This window comes from Glandiceps talaboti, chromosome 8 (genome assembly GCF_964340395.1).
Source record: "Glandiceps talaboti chromosome 8, keGlaTala1.1, whole genome shotgun sequence".
Taxonomy (NCBI): Eukaryota; Metazoa; Hemichordata; class Enteropneusta; family Spengelidae; genus Glandiceps; species Glandiceps talaboti.
Window position 1 is genome coordinate 14,988,790 of NC_135556.1, and position 27,620 is coordinate 15,016,409.

The window sequence follows — 27,620 nt, forward strand, 5'->3', positions numbered from 1 at the left end:
CCAACAGAAGTTTCTGCACATTTTAAATAAATTTAGTACTTTTGATGCATTCAGCTATTAATTTACGCTTCAGTCACTCTGTTACGTTTGCATGGTGGTTGTGTACTACATTAACTATCATACTTCTAAATACAGTAGCTTTAAGTTCAACATTTGATGTTATTGTTTTGTATATGTGTTGTTGTTGTTGTTGTTGTTGTTGTTGTTCTGTTGCTACGTTGCTGTTGATGCTACTGCTGATGATGATTGTGGTGTTGTTGTTGTTGTTGTTGGTGGTGGTGGTGGTGATGCTGTTGGTGATGATGATGATGATGATGATGATGATGGTGGTGGTGGTGGTGGTGGGGGTGATGCTGTTGGTGATGGTGATGACGGTGATGATGATGATGATGATGATGATGGTGGTGGTGGTGGTGGTGGTGGTGATGGTGGTGGTGGTGATGATAATAATAATGATGATGATGATGATGATGATGATGATGATGATGATGATGATGATGATGATGATGATGATGATGATTCAGCAAGAATTGTTGTCACTGACAGAATATGTGAGACATGATACAATTGAACATATAAGATAGTCATATATATATATATATAAACATGTCAGTGTTTTCATAATAAATTTATATGAATATAAACAGGTCATTGTTTTCAAAATAAAATTATATGCAAAAAAGATGGATTATTTTTATTTCAACGTTATGGTGGTTGTTGTCCAATCTAAAACTTAAACAGTCGATTCTTAACCCGACAAAAAACGTCAAGGCAACTCGGCCCAGATTCTCTGTAGAGGAAATCCGTCTTGGGTGAAACAATGTAATAATTTAGCAGCTTTGGCGCCGAGACGGGTGTAGTGAAAGTTTTGGGATTTAGCGTTGGAGCCAAACTAATACTTCGTTGTAATCGGTAGCCACTGAGCCGCAGGCAATGTTTGGTCGTTTGCGTTACAAACAATTACACACACTTTGCACTCATTAGCACATCTTTTTGTAACTGTAAATTGTTGTTGGCCCAATGAATGACTAACAGAAATGACACATTGTTTAATGAAAAGGAACAGTGAATTAGTAAAAATTAACAAATAAACACTAATGATTAATTACGAAAACGGTAACAGTAGTAAGAAAAGGTAATTATGAACGAGTAACACCTGCGTGTCTGTAAGTCCAATTTATACATACAGAACTTTTTTTTTTTTAAAAGACAAAGTAGTCACGATTTAATTTGACATGTGACGTTTACGTCTTCACGGCATGGATTGAGTGTAACTCATGGTTTTGTCATTCTTCACTATCCCGTGTATAGTTTCCTAGTTTCCTAGTTTCCTATACTGGTGAAGAGTGTGAAAATCTCTCAGATCTTGCACTATGTTTACATTCAAGTATAACGCTATCTATAAACTAAGATTGTACGTATTGTAAAGTATTGATTCTTTGGGTCTGTAAATTGTTCTCAAAATGAAACAACTTGCGGGCGTACAGAGAAGTACAATTTACAAATATTATAAGAAAACGCATCGCCAGATTATAAAAAAAAATGTTTAAATCAACTCTCAGATTTCCGGGGAAAAATTGGTGTATTTACAAAATAAAGAAAACAGTCATATACATCCGTCAATATCGTAAATTTTGGACGCTATTCTAAGCAGGTTTAAAAAGACATTGTGGATTTTGCTTACTATACATTTGATTGTTTTTTTCCATGAATTGTTCCTGATGTCACTATCTTTGTCTAAGGATTTCCAACTTACTAGAATGAAATGAAGGGATTGTATACACGTATTTGTAGTTTTGACTACTTCGTAAAATTCACTTCTTTTTACGATTGCAACACAGAAGAAGTGAAGCATAATTAGTCATTTTATTATTTTCCGTATTTTCTAAACATAAAAAAATGAGAAAAATCCGTTTCCTTGTCTCTCTCTTCCCCTGTTTTCCTTCCAAAGCCACACGGCCTTGAAACACCGTATCCCGGAAATGTGGTCTGCATCCATGGTGTGTGAATATTGGAGTGTACTTGAGAGCGTGTAATCTCCTTACTGGCCACTTGAAAACATTCACGTTGGCCTCTCTAATGGGCATAAACTCCTTAGAATTTGCTATTTGAATCGTTTCTCGCTTGGTCTAACTTGTGAGAGGTGCTTGGACTCTATTTCTTTTATGTCCGTGGTTAAGCAGACACTCCGTACAGGGATGGGGTTATAATACAAAAAAGTTCTGTTGGCCTGTGAAGAGTACTTACATTGTACAAATCACCCTTCAGACTTAATACAAAGAATCTGATGCAAACACACCAAGCAAATAAAGAGAGTAATTAGCGACTTAAAGGGCTTAATCTCATCTAATGGCCCTAAGTCCATAACTTTTAATGAGATGGGTGGCAATATTTTAAAGGTTTCACTATTTCTAATTAGTCAGCTCACTAATAAATAGAGCTTTGATTTAGAGGGTAATCCATGCAAAAGTGCGTTCGTTTTTCTTGTGTTTGTGAAATCGAACAGTCGATAAGAGTGACAACAGTAGAATTTGTCAATGAAAATCTACTTGAAGAGACACTAATCACGCTATAATGATGAATGACCAATTAGTTGGTTTTTTTTCAGTCTTAGGGTTATATTCCGAACTTCTGGCGCCGATTTGAGAACTTCTTTTCCGTTCAGCCACATGACAAACGACTGGGATTAATTTTATCCCTACAGGAGATTACTGTTAAGCTTAATTCCGTTTTGAGGTTTCCCCGAAGAAGAGAAAGTCTTTTCGGGAGATATTTTTTTTTACAGTTCCCGAACACAAAGTTCTAGGTACAAAAAAAAACCCGGCAAAAGTTGTGTTTCTAACTCATTGCTCTCTACTCCTGAACGATTCTGAAGTAAATTTGATTTTCTCCCAAAATAAGATTGATTCAGATTTAGGACGTCCTGTTGACTTTCACGTAAAACGGATCTCACCGTACTCAAAAGTGTCCGATTTATTATAACCCCCAAAAAATGATATATTTCCATTTCTTGTTATTCTTCACAAATCTGTCTGTGGATTTGAACTTTTATGAACAGCGTAAACTATACAAATATCTGGACAACGAAGTTTTGGTAAATTTGTCACTGGTTGGTGTCCGTTGCGCTGATAGAAGAACCTTAAACGAGACACTGAGAATTAGTGTAATATGTACGTAACATAACTGTCGTTCGATAATCAAAACACGAAAATCTTCCGATTTTCTCGCTAGACTGACCACTGCGCATAAAAAATGAAGTCTACCGTAACATTCTTAGACTCTTTCACTGTGGGAAAACTCGAAACTATTGATAAACTTAACCCACACATTGCGTTTACACAGAAACAAATCTATACGCATGGTGAGGGGGATCAAGGCAACAAAAACCTACTTATTGATTGTTTTACTAAATAAAGTTGTCGGTCTAAAGGAAAGGACATTCCTACTTATTGGCGAATACTTGTAAATGTATGGCAACAATACCACTATACATGGTTACCTTGATGATGATCATAGTCTCCGTTGCAACACAGTCCCCTGTGACTTGAGAGAACAAAAAACTACTCCCGTGGAGAAATTTCCTATGCAAGGCATTTTATACCTACACGTCCAATTAGTCAAGTTTTTTACACGCGGTTAAGTGAATGAGAATAAAGACCGCGTCTGTCTGAATTACTGTCTCGCCACAAGAAGGTGTTTGCGTTTTTGTGTGTTATGTATGCTTGTATGGAGTTACATGCGTTATTAGGCAGAAATTCGACACATGACGAGCTGTATTACTGGAAGGTATATGCCATGATGAAGGCCAACCTGGAAAACTAACATTCCTATATTGCTGTTACTCTTTTGTGCTTCATTTGAATCTGAATAAAATCGTTTCGGTTTATTTTTTATTTTATTCAAACGCAGACTTCGATGTAATGTATTGAAATTTGTGAAACCAAACTATCTTTTCCTTCTTGACTGATTTATATCGAAATTATTGTTTGATTACTTGAGAACTGAACTTACTCAGGAAGTTTTACATCTTAAGCATTTCAAGTTTTGTATAGTAGGTATTAGATCTTGATAAATTCATTCGCTGAGCTACAATTCTGCCAAATTCGTTGGTCCTCATATTGCTTTTTGTATTTTAGTCACGAGTGGGAACCATTTCTCGAAAACACACATTTTGTAACGAAGCGATGGACGATGATGTTATCTGAAACAACATAACATCAAACCCGCTCAAAACCAAAAAAAAAATTAAAAAATACTGATATAACTTTTGAAATGGATTCGAGATTTTCTTGAATATCAATACCAATATGTTGAAATGGAACTATTTGATTTCACCTCCCTGTATATGCAATTTGTTTTTCGATAGTAAATAAAAAATAAGTTGCCTTGTGTTTATTTTATTCTATTGTACATACTATATACGTTGTTACAACGAAATCAGAACATCAGAAATGAACTTTTAACAGTGAACTTCTGCTAATGATTAGAGTGTCTTTTGAGTTCTATAACATAGATATATACTACAGTTTATTCTTTTAAAACTAAATCTGGAAATCACTATTTTCTGTGTATGATTACTTGCAGCTTCTCATTCGGTTTATGTTTTATTATTACTATATGTTTTATAAAGATGTTTATTCATGTATTGACATAATATAACGTGTGATCTTACACATCTAGAAAGTATACAGAATTGAAAAAAATGCAGGGTATATGGTCCAAAAACGAACATACCAGGCAATAACAAATTCATCTAATTTTACAGTATGGCTTGGTTGTATATCACCTCCACAACACTTTAGATGAGAAACGTAGAGTTGACTAAACACCAGAAAATTTTGAAACCAGAATTCCATCTGTGTCTTTCCATGTCTACATGTTGAAAAAAAGCTTGCCGTCTTTTATATCGTTGGAAATCACTGTCCCCTTTTAAAATACACAGTCATAAAAGTGTGGTATTACTTTTAGGAACTGAAAAAACAACATATAAACTTTCTTAACATTAAAAAAAATTGTCAATTCTTGCAGTCTTTATCGTTTGAAGTCACTGTCCCCTTTACAAATACATACAGTTATAAAAGTGAGTTATTACTGAAAACATGGAAACGCTTTTCTCAACATTGTAAATGTTAGAGATAGTTGGCGCACATGGAGCCTCACTGGGCCAAGATTTCTAATCGATACCAATTTCACATTGGATAAAGTCTCTATTAACCATATTTCCATCAACGTGGCCCTGTATTCTAACATCCCTAATCACAATGGCTAAGTTCTAAAATGACTTGTGGTATAAAATGTATGTATTGGGCTCAGTGGTCTTTAGTTCATATGTTATAACAAATGAAGGAAAATGTATTCAGATCAGGTGAATGGCGGGCTGAAGAGACTGCCAAAATGGAGGACGAATACTATACAGGAAAAGGGTGAAATTATACAAGTTTGAAGCACGAAAACAGATTTATCTGTATAAATAAAGACATTTTCAAAACTATAATACTAAAGCCTGCATCTCATTATTTCATTCGTATCTGTCTGTCCATGTCACGTTCTTTCAATAGAGCAACGAAATCTTAGTATTATGAAACACAGTTTTATTTTGATAAAGATAGGCGTTCCAAAGTTCTGCGGAGTGCAATTTTGCAAATAACCATTCATCTTAACCAAGTTAGTCATCTAAAATATCTCACACAAAATACCTTGCAAATTCATCAAAACATACCATGCAAGATTTACAAAGTGCTGTAGTTACAGAATCTGTTTTCTTCCTATAAGTATTATGACTATTTCGATTGTTAACTTACAACTCGATTACTCAGCTAGCTTGTACATCAATCCACGGTTTCTTTTGTATTTACTGAATTCCTCCACAGGTCGCCATACGCACAAAAAGATAGTTTTCGTTGACATTCTTGTTTTGGGGGTTGTTTTTAAAGCAATTACCGACGCAAGTACAAGATTTTCTACTTTATATGTAACATAATCGGTCCAGCTTATCGCTTTGCTGGCGTCCTATCTCAGATAAAATATGAACTTTATGGCTCTTACCCTGAATTCAATGTGACAATGTCTTTTTTTATATTGACAGTGATTGAGGAATGGGTCCACCTTTATCTGTCAAATACCATCCCGATTCTCTTTGAATGTCTTGGTTGCCCAAGGCTAGTTCTCCTGTCCCGTTAGGATGTTTACCGAAGCATCAAACAATGCCTGAACTGACCAGTCTAGTACATTCAGACATCACGAATCATGTCTGAATTGGTTGGATCATGAATAATTAAGTCGTTTTAATATGCTTTTATTCATCAATAGCCTGGTCTTTTCTACTTACCTTTTGAGCTGCTGTGGTTTATCTTATCAATTTATCTTTTGCTCTGCCCTATTCTACTTTACTCTACTCTACTCTACTCTGTTCTGCTCTGCTCTGCTCTGCTCTACTGTACTCTACTGTACTCCACTCCACTCCACTCCACTCCACTCCACTCTACTCTACTCTACTCTACTCTACCCTACTCTACCCTACTCCACTTCACTCCGCTTCACGCCACCCCAAACCTACCATAAATACATCCTAGTCTAGTCTATTGTAGACTAGTCTACTATGCTGTACTGTACTCTACCCTACTATAAATCTATAATAGTCTACTCTACTCTACTCTACTCTACTCTACTCTACTCTACTCTTCTCTTCTCTACTCTATTTGTAGCTACTCATCTATCCCTCTCTCTAATGTGAAGTCATTTTTCTTCCAAGTCATCTCATACATCAGACTGTTCATTACTGATATCAGAGTACAAGACAATGTGTGTATCACTGTGTACATGTCATCGTGTGAGTCTGAGAGGTATCACGTCGTATGTCGACGGTTTGATCTATGGACTAGTCTTCATATACACTTATTGGTAATGTTGTCGAAAATAGCCCAAGCCGTGTCTCGTAGATGTAAATCATCCCGCTATTATCAGTAAACTGTTGATTGAGCAAAGAAAGAGTGATTTCAATTTGATCACTTGACTAAGAACCATGACCGGTTGATTAATGGTGTGCTATACGAGACAGATTCAACAGGTGCAGAAAACACCAATTGATGACTTTCTTTGTTGTTTTAAAATTAAACGCTTCAACGGCTTGTCAGAAACGGAATTTTTAGACTTGTATTACAAGATTTGAAATGGCCAATAATTCAATCGTAAGGTGAAAGTATGACAATTAATCGAATTAAAGTTGATAATTGTGGTTTTGGTTTTCACGGTCTGTTGAACAATCGGCATAATGAAAAATGTCTTCAATCAACAACTTATAAAATGACGTACAATGAAATGAAGAAATGATAAGGCGTTTCAAAGTAACTAATTTAAATACGTCTGTCTGTCTGTCTGTCTGTCTGTCTGCCTGCCTGCCTGCCTGCCTGCCTGCCTGCCTGCCTGCCTGCATGCATGCATGCATGCATGCATGCATGTATGTATGTATGTATGTATGTATGTATGTATGTATGTATGTATGTATGTATGTATGTATGTATGTAATGTATATGTGTGTGCGTTTATATGTATGTTGACATCTTTGTCTGTCTGTCTGTCTGTCTGTCTGTCTGTCTGTCTGTCTGTCTCTGTCTGTCTGTATGTATGTATGTATGTATGTATGCATGTCTGTCTGTTTAATACATATACGTGTCTGTCCTCTCTACATGACTATTTTACTTATAAACACACACATAAATATATACTTATGTGTGTGTACATACATACATACATACATACATACATACATACATACATACATACACATACACACATACATACATACATACATACATACATACATACATACATACATACATACATACATGCATGCATGCATGCATGCATACATACATACATACATACATACATACATACATACATACATACATACATACATACATACATACATACATACATACATACTTACATACACTATCACTTTACCTTATTATACCGTTGCGTCTACGACAAAATTAACGATTGCAATAAGTACAGACATGTTATTTTTTTCTCACGGTACTGTAAATTGGACTTCGACTGTGAGCCATCACATGAGCTATACTACCATTAAACCAGTTAAAGACAACTTAGGTTTGTAAACAAAACTATGATTGACTATTCTAATGAAATCGAACATGAAATAAGCATCAAGTGGCATTGTGTAGTAGTGTCCGATTTCCCAGTGACTCCTCAAAAATGTTGGGTCAGGGCCCGAGGCTATGTGGAACGACAGAATAACTGGCGACTTTATGATGCAGATGAATGGATGGCGCCAACGTAGTAGGACGCTGTACGCGGAACACGTGATAAAGAGTGTCGCAGTCCCATCGAAACCCATCCATCACCAACAACAACATGGAAATGTGACATCGGAAAGCGACACCGTAACAGAAATTTGTTGCGATGCATGCTTTCTACTGATGTATTGAATGAGAGTGATGTATTTTTTATGCAGAAAAGACAAAAATACAATTTTTCTGTGTTTATGGGGAAATGAAGTTTCTCAAGGACTAGCCTTTGATGTAAGCTTCGGAAAATGTCATTATCTAGACTGGGACAAGAATTACCGTGTGAGGAAAGTTTGTTCGGTGTTTTTTTGAAAAATTAGCAGAACAAACATTTATGTCTTAGTTGTCAACATCATATTTAATAAATCTCTGATAAAGTTGAGTTATCAAACCATTTAGGTTAATTCTGGTTCAAATTTTGGTAATTTCGTCCATTTTCGTAAATGGTTTTCCCTTTGGCCGCATATTGAAAATTGGTTGCTTTTTTTGACTTTTATCTCGTGCCGACTAATACACATTCGTGTCAACTTTCTATATTTCAGTTCAACTTTAGAGAAATTAAAATGATTTTGAGCCAATCCACATCACGTCATCGACTGAGGAGTTACAGTTTGTAGAGAAACACTGAGATCAGGCTGAATCTCAATTTTCTACCACACCACACCACACCACACCACACCACACCATACCATACCATAACTATAATACCACACCAAACATTAAACCATGCCCTTCCCTACCCTACAATATTCCATGTATTCCATACTATGACAAAATGGATTTTAAAAAGAACGTTGTGTATGTGGAACTTTCAGTGGTTCCAGGGTTTTCGCCGCTTTGCTCATTGCAAGAGTACATGCCCGAGGAAATGGAAGGAGTGGGGAGGGGACACACTGACTTCATACGCATCGATTCACAGGAGATGGCGTAATCCATACCATTTTTTCACCAGGCTCCTGAGATCTAGTGAACTAGAATAGTCAAACGCGCGTTTCGATGCAAGGGACATTCTTAAGGTAAAGTTATTTTTCAGGATCTATGACTTTTGCCAAAATATAATCGTATGTATAAAAGTTATTTGAAGAAAATAATGCATTCTGAATGCGAGTTATACTTAAACTTCCAATTTGTGTGGTTGTGTGCTGGCCAAAGAAAATTTAAAGCATTAAAAGATGAGCACATGCCAAACACTTCATAGACTTCTTCGTCAGGGTTTCCAAAATGTAAAATTGCCAGTTGTTTGAAAGACACCCATCAGCAAAATTTCATGTTCAAGCAGCAATGAGACTATAGGACACTTTGCATGTCTGTGTAACTGTCAGTAACCCACAAGCTTTTCAGTCCCTTTCGGCTGAAAGTCATGGCAACCACGGACAATTTAAATACACAGTAAGTGTTTGGACAGATGTAAAAGGCTGACATTTTTCACACAAGTCAATGAACCTCTGCGAGGACTATATCACAGTCCATCACGGATATAACGTCTCGTCCTTCAATCATCAATTGCTGTATTAACCCCTTCAATACTGAAAACATTCCCGCCAAAATTGTTTGGACAAAATTCATGTTTTATGTAAGTTTTTGGCATATATCAACTTCATTTTAGACTGGAATTAAAGAAATATTACTTCCTAATAAAGTAATATTATTGTAATTATGAAAATATTCATATGAATTGGGTCCCCATATTATTTAAAACTCGTCTCTAGTCATGAAAGGGTTAAACGTACACTAAAAGAGATATTTTCACACAGGGGAAAAGATACGTGTGCTCTCCAGTTTAATTTCGGCGTAAATTTAGGATATTTCTGAAGAAGTGTGTACATCAAGAAGTGTTACCTACAAGTACAAGCAGAAACTGTGACAAACGAGTTAGGTTCATAAAACCTAACTTGGGTCTTCCGAAGCCAAAGGTTACCATCAAGGTGTGACAATCTGTGCAGATCTCTTTACACGTGTGTCGAACCTTTAATACTTCTCGGACAAACCGTTACTTGTCTGAACCTATACGCCCTTACCAATCGCCTAGTTTCCATACTGTATACTCTCCATATATTGGTCGTGCAAATACTCCACGACTGTATGTCTAAATTTAAAAGAATTGTATTATTATTTTACATGTCATACGCTCGTAAGGACATGATGTTCCAACGTTGCTAGTACATTGGTGCGACACTACGTACGTTGTCTACTACATCCCGAGGTGTATTTCAAGGCTGGCAGAGACGGAAGCTTTTACGGCTGACTTCTAGACCACCATGGTATAAACAATAAAAACAGTTCGTATCCTATACTTTGATACATTAAGCAAACAAAGATAAAGAAACCGGGTATAAAAGGGAATCTAATCGAGGCAATCGTTTACAGATACAACATACGTCAGCTTCAATCTATCAACCTTCACATGTATTGCCGACCATTCAAGTTGTATGACATCCTGCATTTGTGTCCCTCGATCAGGCGATGTACTATAGCGTACACCAAATACATGTACAACATTCATTGTAAATTGGAAACAATAGCGAAAATTCAAAAAAAACCCACAAACGTCAGTTAGGATAGCGAAATAGTGTAGTTGATGTATCTACAGGTAGGCTAAATACGAATGTGCAAACAAATTAAGCGTACAATATCAACCCGAATAGTTTTGTCCTAGACATAGTTTCGATTATTTCACGGAGGAAAAAAATAACCTGAAAACCTATAGTCCATAATGTGTCTTTCGTAACCGCATTATACATTACTGCAGTGCAGTAGTATAAATTAAAAATGAAGTCTTCACGAATCATTTGCAGATCAAATATTATGCAATTTTCTTATAGATTATATCACGGTTTACGTTATATACAGAACGGGTATAAGAGTATGTGTGGATAATGTATGATACTACTATACCACCATTTAATGATAACCATATCCGTCACCGTATTCAAACACATCCCGTACTGTACTATCCTGAGAAGCATCAGTACATTGCCACCAGCATCCGTATAGTACATAATATATTTCCTTTTGGTGTATTTATATTGTGAAATCACTGAATTAAAGCGAAATACACTGAATACCGTTTCATAAATTCAAAATATCCTGACAGTTTAGATAATGTGAAAGTATGTGTTTCGGCGCTCAATGTATTAGCGCTAAAACTCATTACATAAACTTATTTCACTGATTGAAATAATTTTTTGCGCCAATTTAAAAATAAATCAGTGTGAACATTAACATGAATGTGACGGGTAAGTTCTGAGTAACTACATGTAGGCCCCTATACGTGGGCAATCGCTATATTAAATGTAACTTACAAAAATGATGGGGCAAACAGTTACTGTAACAAAAGTAGTAAAAACATTGTATTCGCTAAAATTAAGTAGAGCCGAAATACGAGAAGTTGTCTATTCGCTGAATTTGTTTGTACGCTAAAAATAAATACATAAACTAATACTAGAGTATTTGACGATCCTGTTATCAAACAGTGGTTGCTTGTTATTTTAAACTGTCTCTCAAAGCTTTTCCAATTTTCAACCGTTTTGTCGCCTCCTGATGTCTTTTTCCAAAACGACACAATAAAATTTGACGAAGTTTTGTGTTATGAAGATTAAATGAAGGACTACAAATGTAGTTGAGCAAACTTGTTATTCCAAATTTGAAATCTATCATGAAACGTTTCTACTGAAATCACACGTATATACTCAAAGTTTTACATTATGTTACAGATTGCCAACAGCGGCAGCTACGGTGAAAACAAAAACCCAAGACCCAAGTCAGTGTACAGTTGTTGTACATATTTCGGACCAATGCATTTAAAACACTGATGACATAATGTTAAAGTAACTGTCATGTTGTCACTGTGGGATCAATTTCGGCTAAAGTTGGTTTGCAAAATACACATGCATAATACGCACAGGAACTTGTTTAGGATCTAGAGCAAAATGGTGTCGCACGGCAGAGGTGGCTGGACATGCATAAAGATGTCTTATAATTTATAATAACACTTATTCACCGTTATTATAAAAAGAGCCATAATAACAATGGATAATATTACGGTGTATATATGGCAAATGGGGTCAAGAAATAGCCAGGCTAGTCTAGCTAGTAACCGTAGTGATACACAGACAGACACATGAAACAGAAATTGCGATAGAAACTACGCACAAGTTCAAGTACAAAAACACTTAAAAGACGAATATCAAAGCATAACAAAACAATATTAGGCAAGTAACACTGACACAAATCGACACACCTATAAATTTCCGTAATCTAATTAAAAAGCACACACAAAGCAATGCAAAATTGTACATGACAATGTTGCGATACATATTCTAAAATTACATATCTTTAAATTGACTTTCTAAAGCTCGAGCATGGACCAATTGATCGAATCTTAACAGGCAGATTATTCCAGTGTTGACTCCAGAGTATGAAATGGAAGATTGGCTAAATGTCGGATGATAATGTCTTTGATTTGTGTTATAAAGGGATGGTCTTAGCCTTTTGGTGTTTTTCATATTTGTTGGTCCAAAAAAAATCATCATTTCATACTGTCATTTTTCTGTCGTATTGTGTCTATCTGGAGAGAGTTCTACAGCTGTACATAATATGTGTCAGTGGTAAGAATAATATACATGTATATTATATCTTTCTATATGAAACAATTGTAACACCACCTAGAACCAAAACGTCTCTCTCTCTCTCTCTCTCTCTCTCTCTCTCTCTCTCTCTCTCTCTCTCTCTCTCTCTCTCTCTCTCTCTCTCTCTCTCTCTCTCTCTCTCTCTCTCTCTCTCTCCCTCCCTCCCTCCCTCCCTCCCTCCCTCCCTCCCCCCCCTCTCTCTCTCTCTCTCTCTCTCTCTCTCTCTCTCTCTCTCTCTCTCTCTCTCTCTCTCTCTCTCTCTCTCTCTCTCTCTCTCTCAAGAAACGTGTTTTCAATAACACGTCATCAAAACACAAACCTAAATGATACCATCCTGTATTGTTGCTTTAAATCATGTATTTAATAAAACTGTAATAGTAATTCCATCAATGTCTGAACCCCAAACCAAGTTTTAAGCTTATCTGGTCAGGTTCCGTTAACTCCAAATAATGTCGCAGCGACATTTACACGAAGGCTGAAATGGGGGATAGCATATTTTCTGAATATAAATTAAAGACATTATCAGAGAATCAGTGAAATATTCAAGTTATTCGGAAGTTCTGAAAAAAATTTACTCTTTCAGCATTTGACGATTTGATATTGTGTACGTATTTGAAATGATCTTAGACAGGTGGGGGATATCCTCACACTCTTACCATAAAAGTCTTATCATCTCTGTATCTTACATTCGATACAATTGTAGGGAAGGTCTTTGATCAAGGTTGCAATGATCTTACCTTGAACCAAAAAATAACAAATAATTTCTTCTTTCCTGTTATTGAAAGAGAAGTCTTTTTTGGTCATTTTTATTGACTTTGTGTTATGCTACAGTAACTGCTTACTTTTACATGCATAAAGACCGTAAATTATTGTAACTATATTATAAAGCCGTTTAAACGTTTAGTGATCTTTTGCATCCCATGTTAATTCAAAGACTTTGCAATATATTTCAAGATTTTAAAAATATTTGTTTGAGGGGAGAAATGTTTAGAATGTGAGTCTGAAATTACAGAGTTGTCTGGATGAAACCAGAAGTTTAAATCAAGGATAATTTGAAATATGACATTGCAGTAAAAGTAGGCCAGCTTTTTAATTATTCAGACGATTGAGTATCTACACACAACACAAATTTCTAGATATGTTATTTCATCATCATCATCATCATCATCATCATCATCATCATCATCATCATCATCATCATCATCATCATCATCATCATCATCATCATCATCACCAGCACCAGCACCACCAGCACCAGCACCAGCACCACCACCACCACCACCACCACCACCATCATCACCATCATCATCATCATCATCATCATCATCATCATCATCATCATCATCATCATCATCATCATCATCATCATCATCATCATCATCACCACCACCACCACCACCACCACCACCACCACCATCATGATTGTTCCAGTACTAGTTGCTGTGTGGGTAATTCGTCTCTGCATTTGCATGCAGTACTTACATTGTAGCATGGGACGTACGCCAAGAAGGAAGGAGTGGATTGCAATGAAGTGTTTACTTTGGAATCAAATCAGCTGTTGACCTCTGACCTTATCAACCGATAAATTCGCATGCTTGGAAACTGATCCCAATTTATCATTTTGCTGCCAGACCAAGTGACCCCAAGTGACACACGAGGTTGTCTTCCAGTCACAATTGATGATATTTAAATTGATTAATTTACTTTACAAGGTGTAGTTGACACCTTCTAATGAACACATACTTTTTTCTGGGTCATTGTGAAGACAGCACCGGGGGTGCAACACACCGTAACAACTTAAACTTATCAATGATGATTTATTTCACTTACTGAAATGCAGACCCTGTTTTCGTTTAATAGTAGCGATTGTCATCGGACAAGAATGTTGAAATATTCATGATTGTGCCTACGACATGATTATTTTATTAAAAAAAGAGCAACATGTAATCATATTTTTTAAATAAAAAAAAACATACAAAAAAAAGAGGCATGCTGGAAAAAAACACTTTCGCAAAATGAATATATTGTGCCTGCTTCTTTCAATGAGACTCGTCAACATTGTCAAATTATATATATTTTGCTGCGATAGCAAGTGATTTAAATTGAAATAATGTAACCAAAACGCTCTCAGCCTCGCGCACGAAATTGGCCTATTTGTCCACCAAACTCAAATGTTCGCATACATGCATACACTTGCGCACATACATACATACATACATACATACATACATACACACACACACACACACATACATACATACATACATACATACATACATACATACATACATACATACATACATACATACATACATACATACATACATACATAGTTAGTTAGTTATTTTATTCACTGTACTTTTTAAATGTATATACACAAAACCCAAGGCAATGGTACTGCTATCATAAGTTTAACACACTAAAGTAAAAGTCGATAAGTACAGAGGGTCAACCAAAGGCATACAAGGAAACTACTAGTACGTAAAATCGGGGATATCACCAATTATCCGCCAGTAATTTAATTCCCCCATTGCACATTGTAGAATGATTTTCATGAGATAAATATGTTCTTTATATATCGTTGATAAATAAAGAATGTGTGTGGCAGTTCATTGAGGCTGCAAAACAAACCACAGCATATACGCACAGTCTAGCTTCCATTCCAAAATATATGGACTGTTTAAATACTCGTGTGCATGTCACGTGATAACTGCGTGACGTTTCCTCTTTGCACAATAATATCAAATCATTAATGCTTTATTGTGAGCGCTCATTTAATAGCATGTATTAAAGAAAATGATATTGTCGACATCTTTGTCTAATGTAGTGAGTATTAGCTTCAAAGATTTTAACTGCAAAAGTAAATGGGTGACGGACAGATTGTTCGAAAACTTGCATTGTGACAAGTGTCGTTGAGTTATTTATGCAAAAAACGGCATAACTTTAGTATATTAGTCTTTTTTGTTAACAATGAAAGGACAAATCAGTAGTAATATTTTTTTTAGCGAGGCAACATTCTTGCAAGTCGGGACACATTTTTACTCCGACGTATAAACGAAAAACAATAAACGTCTCCGCAGTGCATCTCGGACGGTGCCGTAAAGAGGCCTCCTCTAATTTTACGATGATGGGTATTCACTGCGTGAAGGGATGACGGGATCAGGGTGCGAAAGTAGTGATGGCCCGTTGGTCCGAGACTGACAAATTTCTAAAGTTGTCGCAACTTGTCGGGTGGGGGTGTTAAGCAACGACATCGCAAGAACTTGAGATCATGATCATCATCACGTGTAGGCTAAGAGACGGACAAAAAATCCTCAATGTGAGGGGTTAGATACCCGGATGTCAGAAGAATTGTATGCTGCAGTTTCAATTATGTGTGAGGGTTGTTGTTGTTGTTGTTGTTGTTGTTGTTGTTGTTGTTGTTGTTGTTGTTGTCTGACATACTGTACATAGTTTCACAAATCTAAAGAAGATAGCTTCAATAGTTATGATATTTCTGACTCGGTGTTATCGACCTGCCTATTATACACTGATATACACAGAGTATGAATTGTGCAATTGAGTCCTCAAGTCAGCTAAATGATCGATCTTGTACAAGTCACTTGCTTTTTTAAAAAAAAATACATAGGGCTTTTAAAAATTTCGGAAAGAGTCCATTTAGGAGCGACACATCGCAACTTCAAGCCATTTTGTTGTCAGTAACTAGATGCTGAAATGGCTAAATTTTGATATCATTTTTACCTCTATTTAAAGATTTGTAAGGAGACCCCAGATTGTTTTTTATTGAGTTTAACTGAGAATAGGGATAAGTTTTCTTGCACAAAGTAACAGCCAGAGTTTAAATATATTATTTCCGAGACATTCAATGAGACTAGTCAATTTGGGATTTACTGTTCCACTAAAATTATATCATTTTCACATATGAATACGTGGTTGAAACTCTGCCACTTGCCAGACATGATTCAAAATATCTTAGTAATTGAAATGAAATTAGAATATTACAAAATGACGCAAACATTATCACCAAAGAGCGTAAGGTTAATACAGGCCGCCGTGGTTTTTTCAAGTGTAAATATACAAGTCATGTATATGTACCAATTGCTATATGGGTTTTGTTTTTCATGTATTCGACTGTAGCAACAGTCAAATAGCTCGTATTATTCGTATTATTCACTTAATATTTAAGTGTATCAATAACTTCTATTCATCGTCGTAACCACCAAGGCGCACCACCCAAAAAGGCAGTGTCACGGAAGAAATAACAGCTCTGGTTTGCGAGAATGCTTATCGTTAAGATCAAGACGTACTAACGAAAACAAAGGGTAACTTGTCTGCGGTAAATGATTAAGAAATACTCAATGAATACAATGAAGCAACTCGTTGGTATAAATACCTCAGGTTTTTTTAAATGATGTGCAGAACTCAAGCAGATTCCCACTGTAACCATTCAAGGTGCCACACATATCAACTATAGTTTAAACCTATCACATAAATGATCTATAACAATGATCATAAAGACTTGTTTTAAAGTAATAGTCTTGTCCCCCCCCCCCGGCCCCGGTCCCACAAATGAAATCATAAATGACTGAATTGTATTAAAAACTGTATTTATTAACTAATGTTTAGACTTCTACATCGAATGCATTAATTAAAACTCACAAATTATGTCATAATATGAAGAAAAAGGGATAATAATAATAATACATTTTCTTTTCTTTTCAGGAGTTATTGCCTGATCATCGATTTATGATTGGTGATTTCGTTGTCTGGTCCGTTCAGCATCGTCTTTGTTATAAGACTAAACATCTGATTAATAACAACTATGGTGACCAGGCTGTTTTCAGAAGTCTCGTCATGCTTCCGTTGTTTCACCAAATCTTTAATCCCATCAAGGTCTCAAGGACAGGGTAAAAACACCCCAATATTCCGAGTTGTGTAATGAGTTACACAAGAAAACGGATACTTAGTGGGAGATAGTGACAGCCCCCCCCCCCGCCCCCTGAATACCGTCATTTTGTAGTTCAAGTGTACTTGAAGATTCAAGTGCTACTAGATCTTAACCGATGGAGCGCGGAAAATAATTATGTAAGTTGTCAGATAAATGAATTGCTTCAAACTGGGATGAAATTGAAATTTACAAACAAAATAATTGTGTAAGTTCTACTTTCAATGAAACTGAATAAACTTTGCTTTAAAAAAAAAATATGTACGAGTCTAGTTCATATGAATGGGGTGATATACCACAAATCCACACTCTTTCTGACAGGTCTTGTGCTGTTCCATTGTCGCAATAGTATGTATGATCCTACAGCAATGCGACTCGAGTCGAGCAATATTCGGGCTTAGCGTAACACATTAACACAATCCAAGGAAACCGTCTTATTAAAGGAATAAGCCCAGGATGCCTGGGGGTCGCGGACAATTCTTTAATTTAGTGTTTAGAGATTTATGGTAACATGAATCCTGATATAAAATATGCCAATGTGAACAAAGTAAAATCTAGCAATCTCACCATTTTTTGTTGTACCTTGAAATAAGTGAAATTAAATCAAATTTACTCTATATTTTTGTTAATACTGAAATCATGGGAGACGGGGGTATGCAAATTGTTGGAATCGTCTATGTGATACTATATACTGATAATATGACATCACGTGACCACACTCAAGCATTTGTGTGATACGAATTGTATTGCAGGTGATGGGTAGACACGTACACGGATTGATGACTAAAATTGGACAATGGTAGATATATATGACACAAATAAAGATCGATCTGTAATGTACAGTCATAGTTCATTGTTTGAGTTAATAACGCTTTTAAAGAAAGTGGGCTTTTAACTTTTAAGTCGTTCAAAGTTTTATTTTTTGTTTATTTTAGAAGTCAAAACGTTAAGTGTAAAAAGGGGAAATAGAGTAACATTCCTAAGAATGGGACATAAATTACTGTCATAAGATTGCGCCAAATTCGTTTGTTGCCTAAAAGTGTCGCCGTTCAATAAGTCTCTATACAAGTAAGACAATGTATTACGAGACAGTAAAGTTATATTCTACGGTTCCCTCCTGTTCTGCCGTTTCTATCTTTACGATGTTTTGCCCAACTTTAATGTTCCTTTTAACTTCAAGAATATGTAATTACTTATTTTAAGGACTGGAGTTGTTACAACAGATGCGTTTTACGAGATAAAAAGTAAGATTATGCACGCAAATGTCTGCCAATGCGGAGTTATTAAAATTATTATCTTAAAGGTAGTCACGTACCAGGGAAATCGTAAACCCATTCGATATACGCACAAACTATGGGCCCCCTAATACGTTTACCTTTGTTGGAGAAATAATTAGTTCGGCATTGCTTCTGTATTTTCCCCAATTGCTACTTGATGAAGAGATTCTTTTATTTGATCTGTTTACAAATGAAATAAAATAAGACGTTTTTTTAGTTGACGGTTGAGGAGGACGAAAACAAATATGAAAAGATGTAGCGGTGACGATACCGGTGGTCTTCGTCAGCTTACGCCGTGGGGAGACAACTAGGACCAACAAACCAAATATGAGAGTACTTTAAGAAGAAAGTTCTCACAGCTTTTACAATGATTGCCGTAAATTAGCTCTCAGAATTCCTAAACTTTTATGCATGATACCACTTGAGACGGGCTGTAAGGAAACTCTAGCGGCTTTTGAGGGCGAGACACCGAGACGGCATTGGAAAGGCATTTTGACGGCTTACCACTTATATCCCACACTTGATGAGTGATAGGAACGATTTACTCGACTTTGAACACATTATATGTTTGTGAGAAAGCTGTTATGTTTGCATTAGTAATATAAACGTTATTCTAGCGAATTGTTCCAACCCGTGATCTCTAAACCACTGTTGACTACAAAATGACGGTTTAGCGAATGACAGCGTTCTGCTGGAATTGTCACAAGATGTTTATATCATGTAGCTGCTGTACTCGAATTAACTTAATGAAATTAACACTTAAATAGAAATGTACATAGTGTTCATTCGTTTATATTTTATCTGCGCCATTTCTATTGAAATATATATACTCTTGATTTATGGCATATTTATGACATATTTCAACATCTCGAACTAAATTTAACTATTATTCACACTTGTCAAGCTATGTGTCCAGATAAGGAGAAATATGACCTATGAATAAAATATGTTTTTCCACCGATGAAATACAAATCATTTCGCGATATGCTCGTTGCAATTAAAGTGTAGACAGTGTTGATTTTATTTGTTTTTCACTGTTCTCCTGACAATTTCAATGGTGACTTTTCCTGACACATTTTTTCCTAGAGGCGTTTATCCCACAAGACAGTGAGTTTTCCCAAATTTACAATTCTTCATTTTCGAGTTTCTAGTTGAAAGTGCTGGGAATTATACTGTACTTAATTTACATGCATGGGAGAGCAAGTCGTGAAATTGGCATTCCTGGCACTTCCGATTTTACGGTTGATTGGCGAAATTTTCTACCCGGACGATTTTTCAATGGTGCTGTTTAATCAATTCGTCATAGTTCGGCTGCGTACGTTTCAAGATGTATGATGGATAGTCGACTTTTCCCTACTGATGACTGGGGCTTGTCGTACTCGACCGTGACTAGATCTCAGATAGTGGTCCACAAAGACGTTAAATTTACGTACGTAAAAGTCAAGCCGGGGAAGTTTATTGATCATGTGGCTGGGAGAGCGTCAAAGTTTATTCAGTGCATTACCCGAGAATGTTTTTCTATTTGCTTAACGGAATTAATGGCCATAAATCAAAAAGCCGAATTGTAACATTTACAACTTGTGGTTAGTCTGTGTACGACACCAAGGCGTCTTCCCTATAGTCTCTCTGTCTATTTATTTAAGGGAATACTTATTGGCAGGATGAATTCAGTTCCCACACTTCCTGGATTAAACTTCAACGGGGTTAAGTCTTAAGACATGATGTGAATCATGTTACAAATATATCCATGCAGTTTTCAAATTTGCTATTTAGAGATGAAGGTAGGGGGCGTTCTGGATCTTTAAGGGTATTAGTAGCAAGCCGAGCTCCGAGGGGTTCAAGTTTACTGCCATCAACGAATTAGCGAACTAAATGGGTTATGCACATGGACAAATCTTGTTGAAGTTCTAAGTTTGTATGTATTTTCCTCGAAAAATGTCTTTTAATAAAAATTTGTTCTTCCCAATCGTATTCTATGCCAATACAGTTGGATTCGCATCGTAATACAACTGCATGTTCAACTAGCCTCAGACATTTAAATTTGTAAGTCTAGTATGTCTGGCTAATAACACTACATTGAGATGGTTTTACACATACACATACACACATACACACATATACATACACACACGCACATACACACGCATATACATACACACACGCACATACACATGCACGTACGCAGGCACACACACAACACAATACATACATACATACATACATACATACATACATACATACATACATACATACATACACACACACACACACACACACACATACATACATACATACATACATACATACATACATACATACATACATACATACATACATACATACATACATACATACAATTATTTGTTATAGTAACGCGAGAAAAAACTTTCATGACTGTAATACATATTGCACAGATTTCATTGTCAAATCAAATGTTCAATTATGGTAATAAGTTGAAACACGAATAATACATGAAGCGTATTGCTAAAGCGGTCACTGAACTTTACTTTCTGATTTACGCAGAAATGCAAGTTAAACTCTTTTTGGGCGTAATTGTGGTTTGAACTCCCCGTGGTTCACCGAAGACATATTCTAGAGTACGTTTAGTGTGTTACAGTAGAAAACAAGTGTGTATATACTTGGATTCAGATGGGCATTTTCACAAGCTGAGAATTTTCTTTCACTTTTTGAAGTGAAGTGAAGTGAAGTGAAGTGAAGTGACGTGACGTCGAGTAGGTTTCCGGCAAAAGTAGGATAAATATAGACGGTTTTATGATGTCAATACTGACGCATTTAGTAGTAAATTGTAAAACAGTCGATGAAGTAAAGGGCGACGGAGGCAACTCGCATATCAGTGGCCACTGGTGCCAAGTTGTAACCTGACACCTCAATCTCGCGATTCGGAATGTGAAGCGAGATTTGCCCACGGGAACATGATTGTTGGCAACATCCTATCGGAATTGATATGTTTTTGTAGCGGTTACAGCTAGACCTAAACAAATGGCGTTGTCAGCTCAAGGTAAACCTCTCATCGATCTCACGCTGCTGACAATAGTACATCGCATCATTATAGAAACTTTATTTACACTATCAATGGTTGCCATGACGATACGAAGTCTCAATGGTCGTATGATTTCGTCGGTGTCAAAGGGAACATTCAGGATTATGAGGATTCGCTAGCATCTGCCACGGTCGCCGCTTAGTCTCCTGTTTGTTTGGTTTAAAATAGCTACATGTGGCATGTAATCCTCTAGTCACTGATCAAATCATTGGAAAAAAAGTACAAATGCATCAGAGTAAATATCCGGGGCAAAAAAATAACCCGGATGTGTATAGAACGAGTGAGAATCCTCATGGTGTTAGGCTGCATCACACTGCACAGACAAGGAAGTGGTTACATGGCAGCATGCTCTATATATAACCAGGGCTACTCATGGTCATTACAGTTTCAATTAAAGATATTTATAACAGTTTTTACGTTCCAAAACAATACCTAAATGATCGGATAATCTTATTCAGACACAAGAATTAAAAAGGGAAGCTGGTCCAACTATTTATGACGATCACGACAGTAATTAGATCCCTTGGGAACTTGGACAGTTGAACTTGCAACAAATCGAATGTCAGTAAATGAAATTACGCCAATTCCACGGTTCCTAAAATCCGTACCTGATTAAAATTAGGTTATTATAACCCGGGACATAATGGCTGCTATAACAAGTGTTCAATAGCACTGCTACACTGTCATTGTACCCAGTTGATATACTGTATTCTCGGCTTTCATTACTAAGTAAAAGTCATTTATGAATTTTCCATTATTTTAAAATTGTTTAGGTATTCTATGAACTTTTTAAATATTTTAATACAGAGATCGTGGAAGTGGCATGTTTTCCCGGTTGGCTAACTTTTTGGGGGGATCTGATCAACTTAAAAATGTCTGTTTTCACACTTCTTTACGACCAAGTGTTATCCAAACCATCTTTCTACAACAGGTCTCTATTACGAACTACAAGCAGTATAATTAACACACGGCTGTACCAATTAAAGTGAATCAAATTAAGTCTTGGCTAGTTAGCTAATGAGGCAAGGGATAAGCTAAAAAACAAAAGAAGACGTTCATTGTGTGGTCCCATGATTGTCTGCATATCTCTACCTATTTGTTTGTTTCAAGCGGTTTATTGTCTTTCTATATATATATATATATATATATATATATATATATATATATATATATATATATATATATATATATATATATATACAATGTATATATATATATATATATATATATATATATATATATATATATATATATATATATATATATATATATATTATATATACGAAAAGCGTTCTCTCTTTTATAGTGACTGGAACCGTGTACCGTGGAACATAACCCGAATGTCTGTCGTCATTCAGCCGTGTTTATACGAGAAATTGATTCCAGACTAACTTTAAACCAATTCCAATACACAGTGTAAAACAAGACAACGTTAATTGCTAGCGACACCACAGTCACTTGTTGGCTAGGTTTATTGTCTGAGGTTGTAGTCATGACGCTTAATATTAAACAACCCAATAAACCAAACTTTGGCGTCGAGAATCAAGTTTATGTATAACTCTATTTATTTCCATGGTAGATCTTGATAAACTTCGTTCAGTTCCGGTCAAGTAGTACAGACCCCTGATATTGCCAATTGAGGAGGGAGCCCTCCACGGCGCGACACTGTGAACACAGTACTAAATCATGTGGATCATAGTTTATACATGTGTGTCCTTTACTGCAACAATGTTTATTAGCAATGACTACGTATACTACAGTAACTGCCGCCCAGAAAACAACCGATTAAAATACTTCCAAACTTGTAATCGACATGCGCAATGACACTCGCTATTATGTCGACACCACGATACCTGTTTAAGGGCTTACCACAGGGAGCGTTTATTTACAACAAGTAAACACTTCCAACAACCTCAGACCACTACTAGAGGGGTCTAAGCAACAACAAAGAAATATGTATCAACACTCAAACATGCATGCATGCATACATACATACATGCATGCATGCATGCATACATGCATACATGCATACATACATACATACATACATACATACATACATACATACATACATACATACATACATACATACATACATACATACATACATACATACATACATGCATACAAATACATACATACAAATACAGTGTATACAAATTCTACCAACTTTTATCGCAATCAGTTCTACTTATCCTATGTACAAATAGTCTCTCCGTAAAGTCACTAGTAACAAGAGCTGACTGGAAACTGACGGCTAGCAAAACAGCGTTCTCTATCACCAAACATGTCATATGACGGTTTTCGAGTTGTCTTTAAACTCAGGAAGTTCAAGTTTTGACTGCGAAAACAATAAAAGTGAAAGTATGGTTCACCTATCAAACTTCAAGGCGAATAAAAACCGTAGTAGATTGCACCCTATAGTTATTCACCTCTAAATAGAAATAGGAAGAATGTTCCGTCAACTGGAAACATTGGACCAATTAGACTAGAGTATTTGCTCATGCGCAGGTTATCAAAGATGGCTGCGCACATAGAAAACCAGGAAGTCAGATCAATGTGTGTAAAGTTGCGGGTTGTATCATCAATTCGGTTACAACATTGGTAGCAATAATAATCTTTTGGATTTAGAAGCAAGTTGAGGTGTGTATGCACTAGAACTTGTACATGGAAATTTATTAGGTACGTTGAATTTTCGTTTAGCCGATATCGACCTCGCCTCGACACCATAGTTTTATCTACGGACTGTCGACTCCACATTTGCTTGTAAAGTTGCGATTCGTAACTCAGTGGTCGGCCGGACGGCCTCACCCGCGTAGATCTCTGTGATATAGCAACTTTTTGGTCAGCTATGACTTGTGAATACTTTACGAGAGACTGGCTTGGAATGAAGGGGAAATGTTGTTGATTTAGATCGCTCGTGTGAAAGACCCGGGTTCAGGTCCGGATGTGTTGTGATCACATTCCGGATCTGTGTAGCGATCTTCGTATATAAACAGATGAAAAATAATGCCATCGTACGTAGATGGTCGATATAATGCCGATATTCCTACAGCCTCCCTTGGATCCTCTGCTAGTAGTTAATATTTACCCTGAATGTCTTACATTTATAACACAGTGATATAGATGAGGCTGTCTGTAATGGAAAGTCTACGCTGGGCATTTCAGTTTGGTTCCTGGAAACCAACACGTTCTGAATGGATGTTGGCTGCACAGTGTGTCCAGCAAGAAGAAAAAGAACGAATTGGCAAATTTGTTTTCACTAAAGATGGCAAAGCTGCAATGGTAAGTCATTGGTCAACACATGGATTTATACATTCATGGTCCACACTGCTGCACTGTGGTGCTACGAAATAACTAGGCAATATCAACGCCGCGCCAATCTCAAAGAGTGTTAGGCCAAAACAAGAAAAGAGACAATATCACACACACACACACACACACACAAGTAATAAGAACAGTTCTAAGATGGTATGACAAATACTACAGCAATTTTTTCTTCAAAAGTGTATTGTTTAAAAAACGTGTTCAGTGAATGGAATAGAACATTCTGTGACTGTTTAATGCTATTGCATGTATTGTTATTGATACTGTCTTGAGTTGGTAGGGATGCCATTCAGCCAAACAAGTCGTGGTCTTTTGTTCTAAGTCATGCTTTGAAAAAAATGTAAAACGTCTAACATTTGCAATCTTTATAGTGTTACACTAAATATTATGAAATCTATTTATAAATAAATATCAGGGTATTTCCTATGCTGTAGGAAGTATCCACGATGTGTTATTGTAGTGGTACCATCATTTCGTAGATCCATACTATGGGCTACTATAAACAATAGAGGGTACTATTGTCAGTGTGTCTAGTAAACTGCAATGGAACAAAAGATATGTTGAATAAATAATTGAGTGTAAACTTAAAGACAAACAGGGTATCTGTTACCAGCACTTTGAAGTTGGCATTTGTAAAATACTGATAATTACCTGTCTGGTCACAATTTATGTATAACTCGTCCAAATCTCAACTCGTTGCATTAGGTCATCTTATCACACCATAAAAACTGTCTTTATAGAATTATAAATTCTACACAAAATTATTTAAAAATGAACAGATTTTTGAAAGTGCCAGACCATTCAATTAAGAGTATGTGTGGTCTGAGCCAAAAGTCTAAGGCTATATATTCACAACACAGACAGGTTGCTTAGCTAGCTGCTGCTCCTTGTTATGTGTAAAGAAGTCATATTTTGTGAGGACAAATCCAGATCAAAAACACTGGTATAAAATTCTCAAGTAAAACACATAACAACATAAACAGCGCCCTCTATCATGACTGAACAAGACTGAATGTTTGCACTGAGTTGAAAACTCTCAGCTTTAATATCAAAAGTATGTTGTGTATATTGGTTAAAATTTCGGTACTCACATAACATGATGTGTCCAAATACTAGTCATCAAAGTTTATAGGCCATAATTCTCCATGTTGGCTGATCGTAACTGAGCGAATGTTTGTGAATCAGGTGAGGAAATATAACTAGGAGTTTGATCTTCAAGAGGACTGGTTGCAGGTTGGAGCTTGTCGAAAATTTAGGCAATTTGAAAGTAGGACAAAACAGAACTATGACCATTCACTGCACAATCTTTACAACAATATCATTATACACACACAACTGATGACACAGTAATACAGAACTGATGACATTATGTAGTGCTATGTCAAGACAATGTGTCTATGACAGACACACATTGTCGTGAGATAGCACTACCGAACTGATGACATATACAGTTGCTGTGATGAAGAATTACACAACTGATGACGTAGACCCATACTGTCATAAATAGCAGTACATAACTAGTGATATAGACACATACTGTGATGACATAGTACTACACAACTGATGACATATACACACATTGTAATTACATAGTACTACTGATATAGCACTACAGAACTGAAGACACAGAGAGACGTTTTGGTGATATAGCACTAAATGACTGATGGCAGTCACATCCTTTCATGACATAGTACTACACAACTGATGATATAGACACACATTGTGATGACATAGTACTACACAACTGATGATATAGACACACATTGTGATGACATAGTACTACACAACTGATGATATAGACATATTGCATGTTGATAATAATATGACAGGAAATCACACCACCACCACCACCACCACCACCACCACCACCACCACTATCACCACCGTTCTTTCTGAATTCCAGGCTGGAAGACTGCTGATGAGAAAGGCAATATCAGACACTCTACAAATTCCATGGAATGAGATCAGATTAGCCAGGACAGACAGGGGGAAACCATTCCTTCTGAATTCTGTAGCAAATATCTGTCCCCATTTCAATTTCAATGTATCCCATCAAGGTGACTACGCAGTGCT

General features: G+C 36.3%; 1 protein-coding gene across 1 annotated transcript in view; it reads left to right on the plus strand.

Moving 5' to 3' along the window:
- Positions 1 to 24,763: 24,763 nt before the first annotated feature.
- The window catches only part of LOC144439487 (L-aminoadipate-semialdehyde dehydrogenase-phosphopantetheinyl transferase-like), a 10,780-nt gene continuing 7,923 nt past the window's right edge, over positions 24,764 to 27,620 (plus strand). The window contains exons 1-3 of the mRNA XM_078128776.1: positions 24,764 to 24,902; positions 25,339 to 25,505; positions 27,451 to 27,620. The exon at positions 27,451 to 27,620 is cut by the window's right edge and continues 56 nt beyond it. Coding sequence (XP_077984902.1) covers positions 25,347 to 25,505; positions 27,451 to 27,620 — 329 coding nt within the window. The 5' untranslated portion in view covers positions 24,764 to 24,902; positions 25,339 to 25,346. The remainder of the gene's footprint in view (positions 24,903 to 25,338; positions 25,506 to 27,450) is intronic.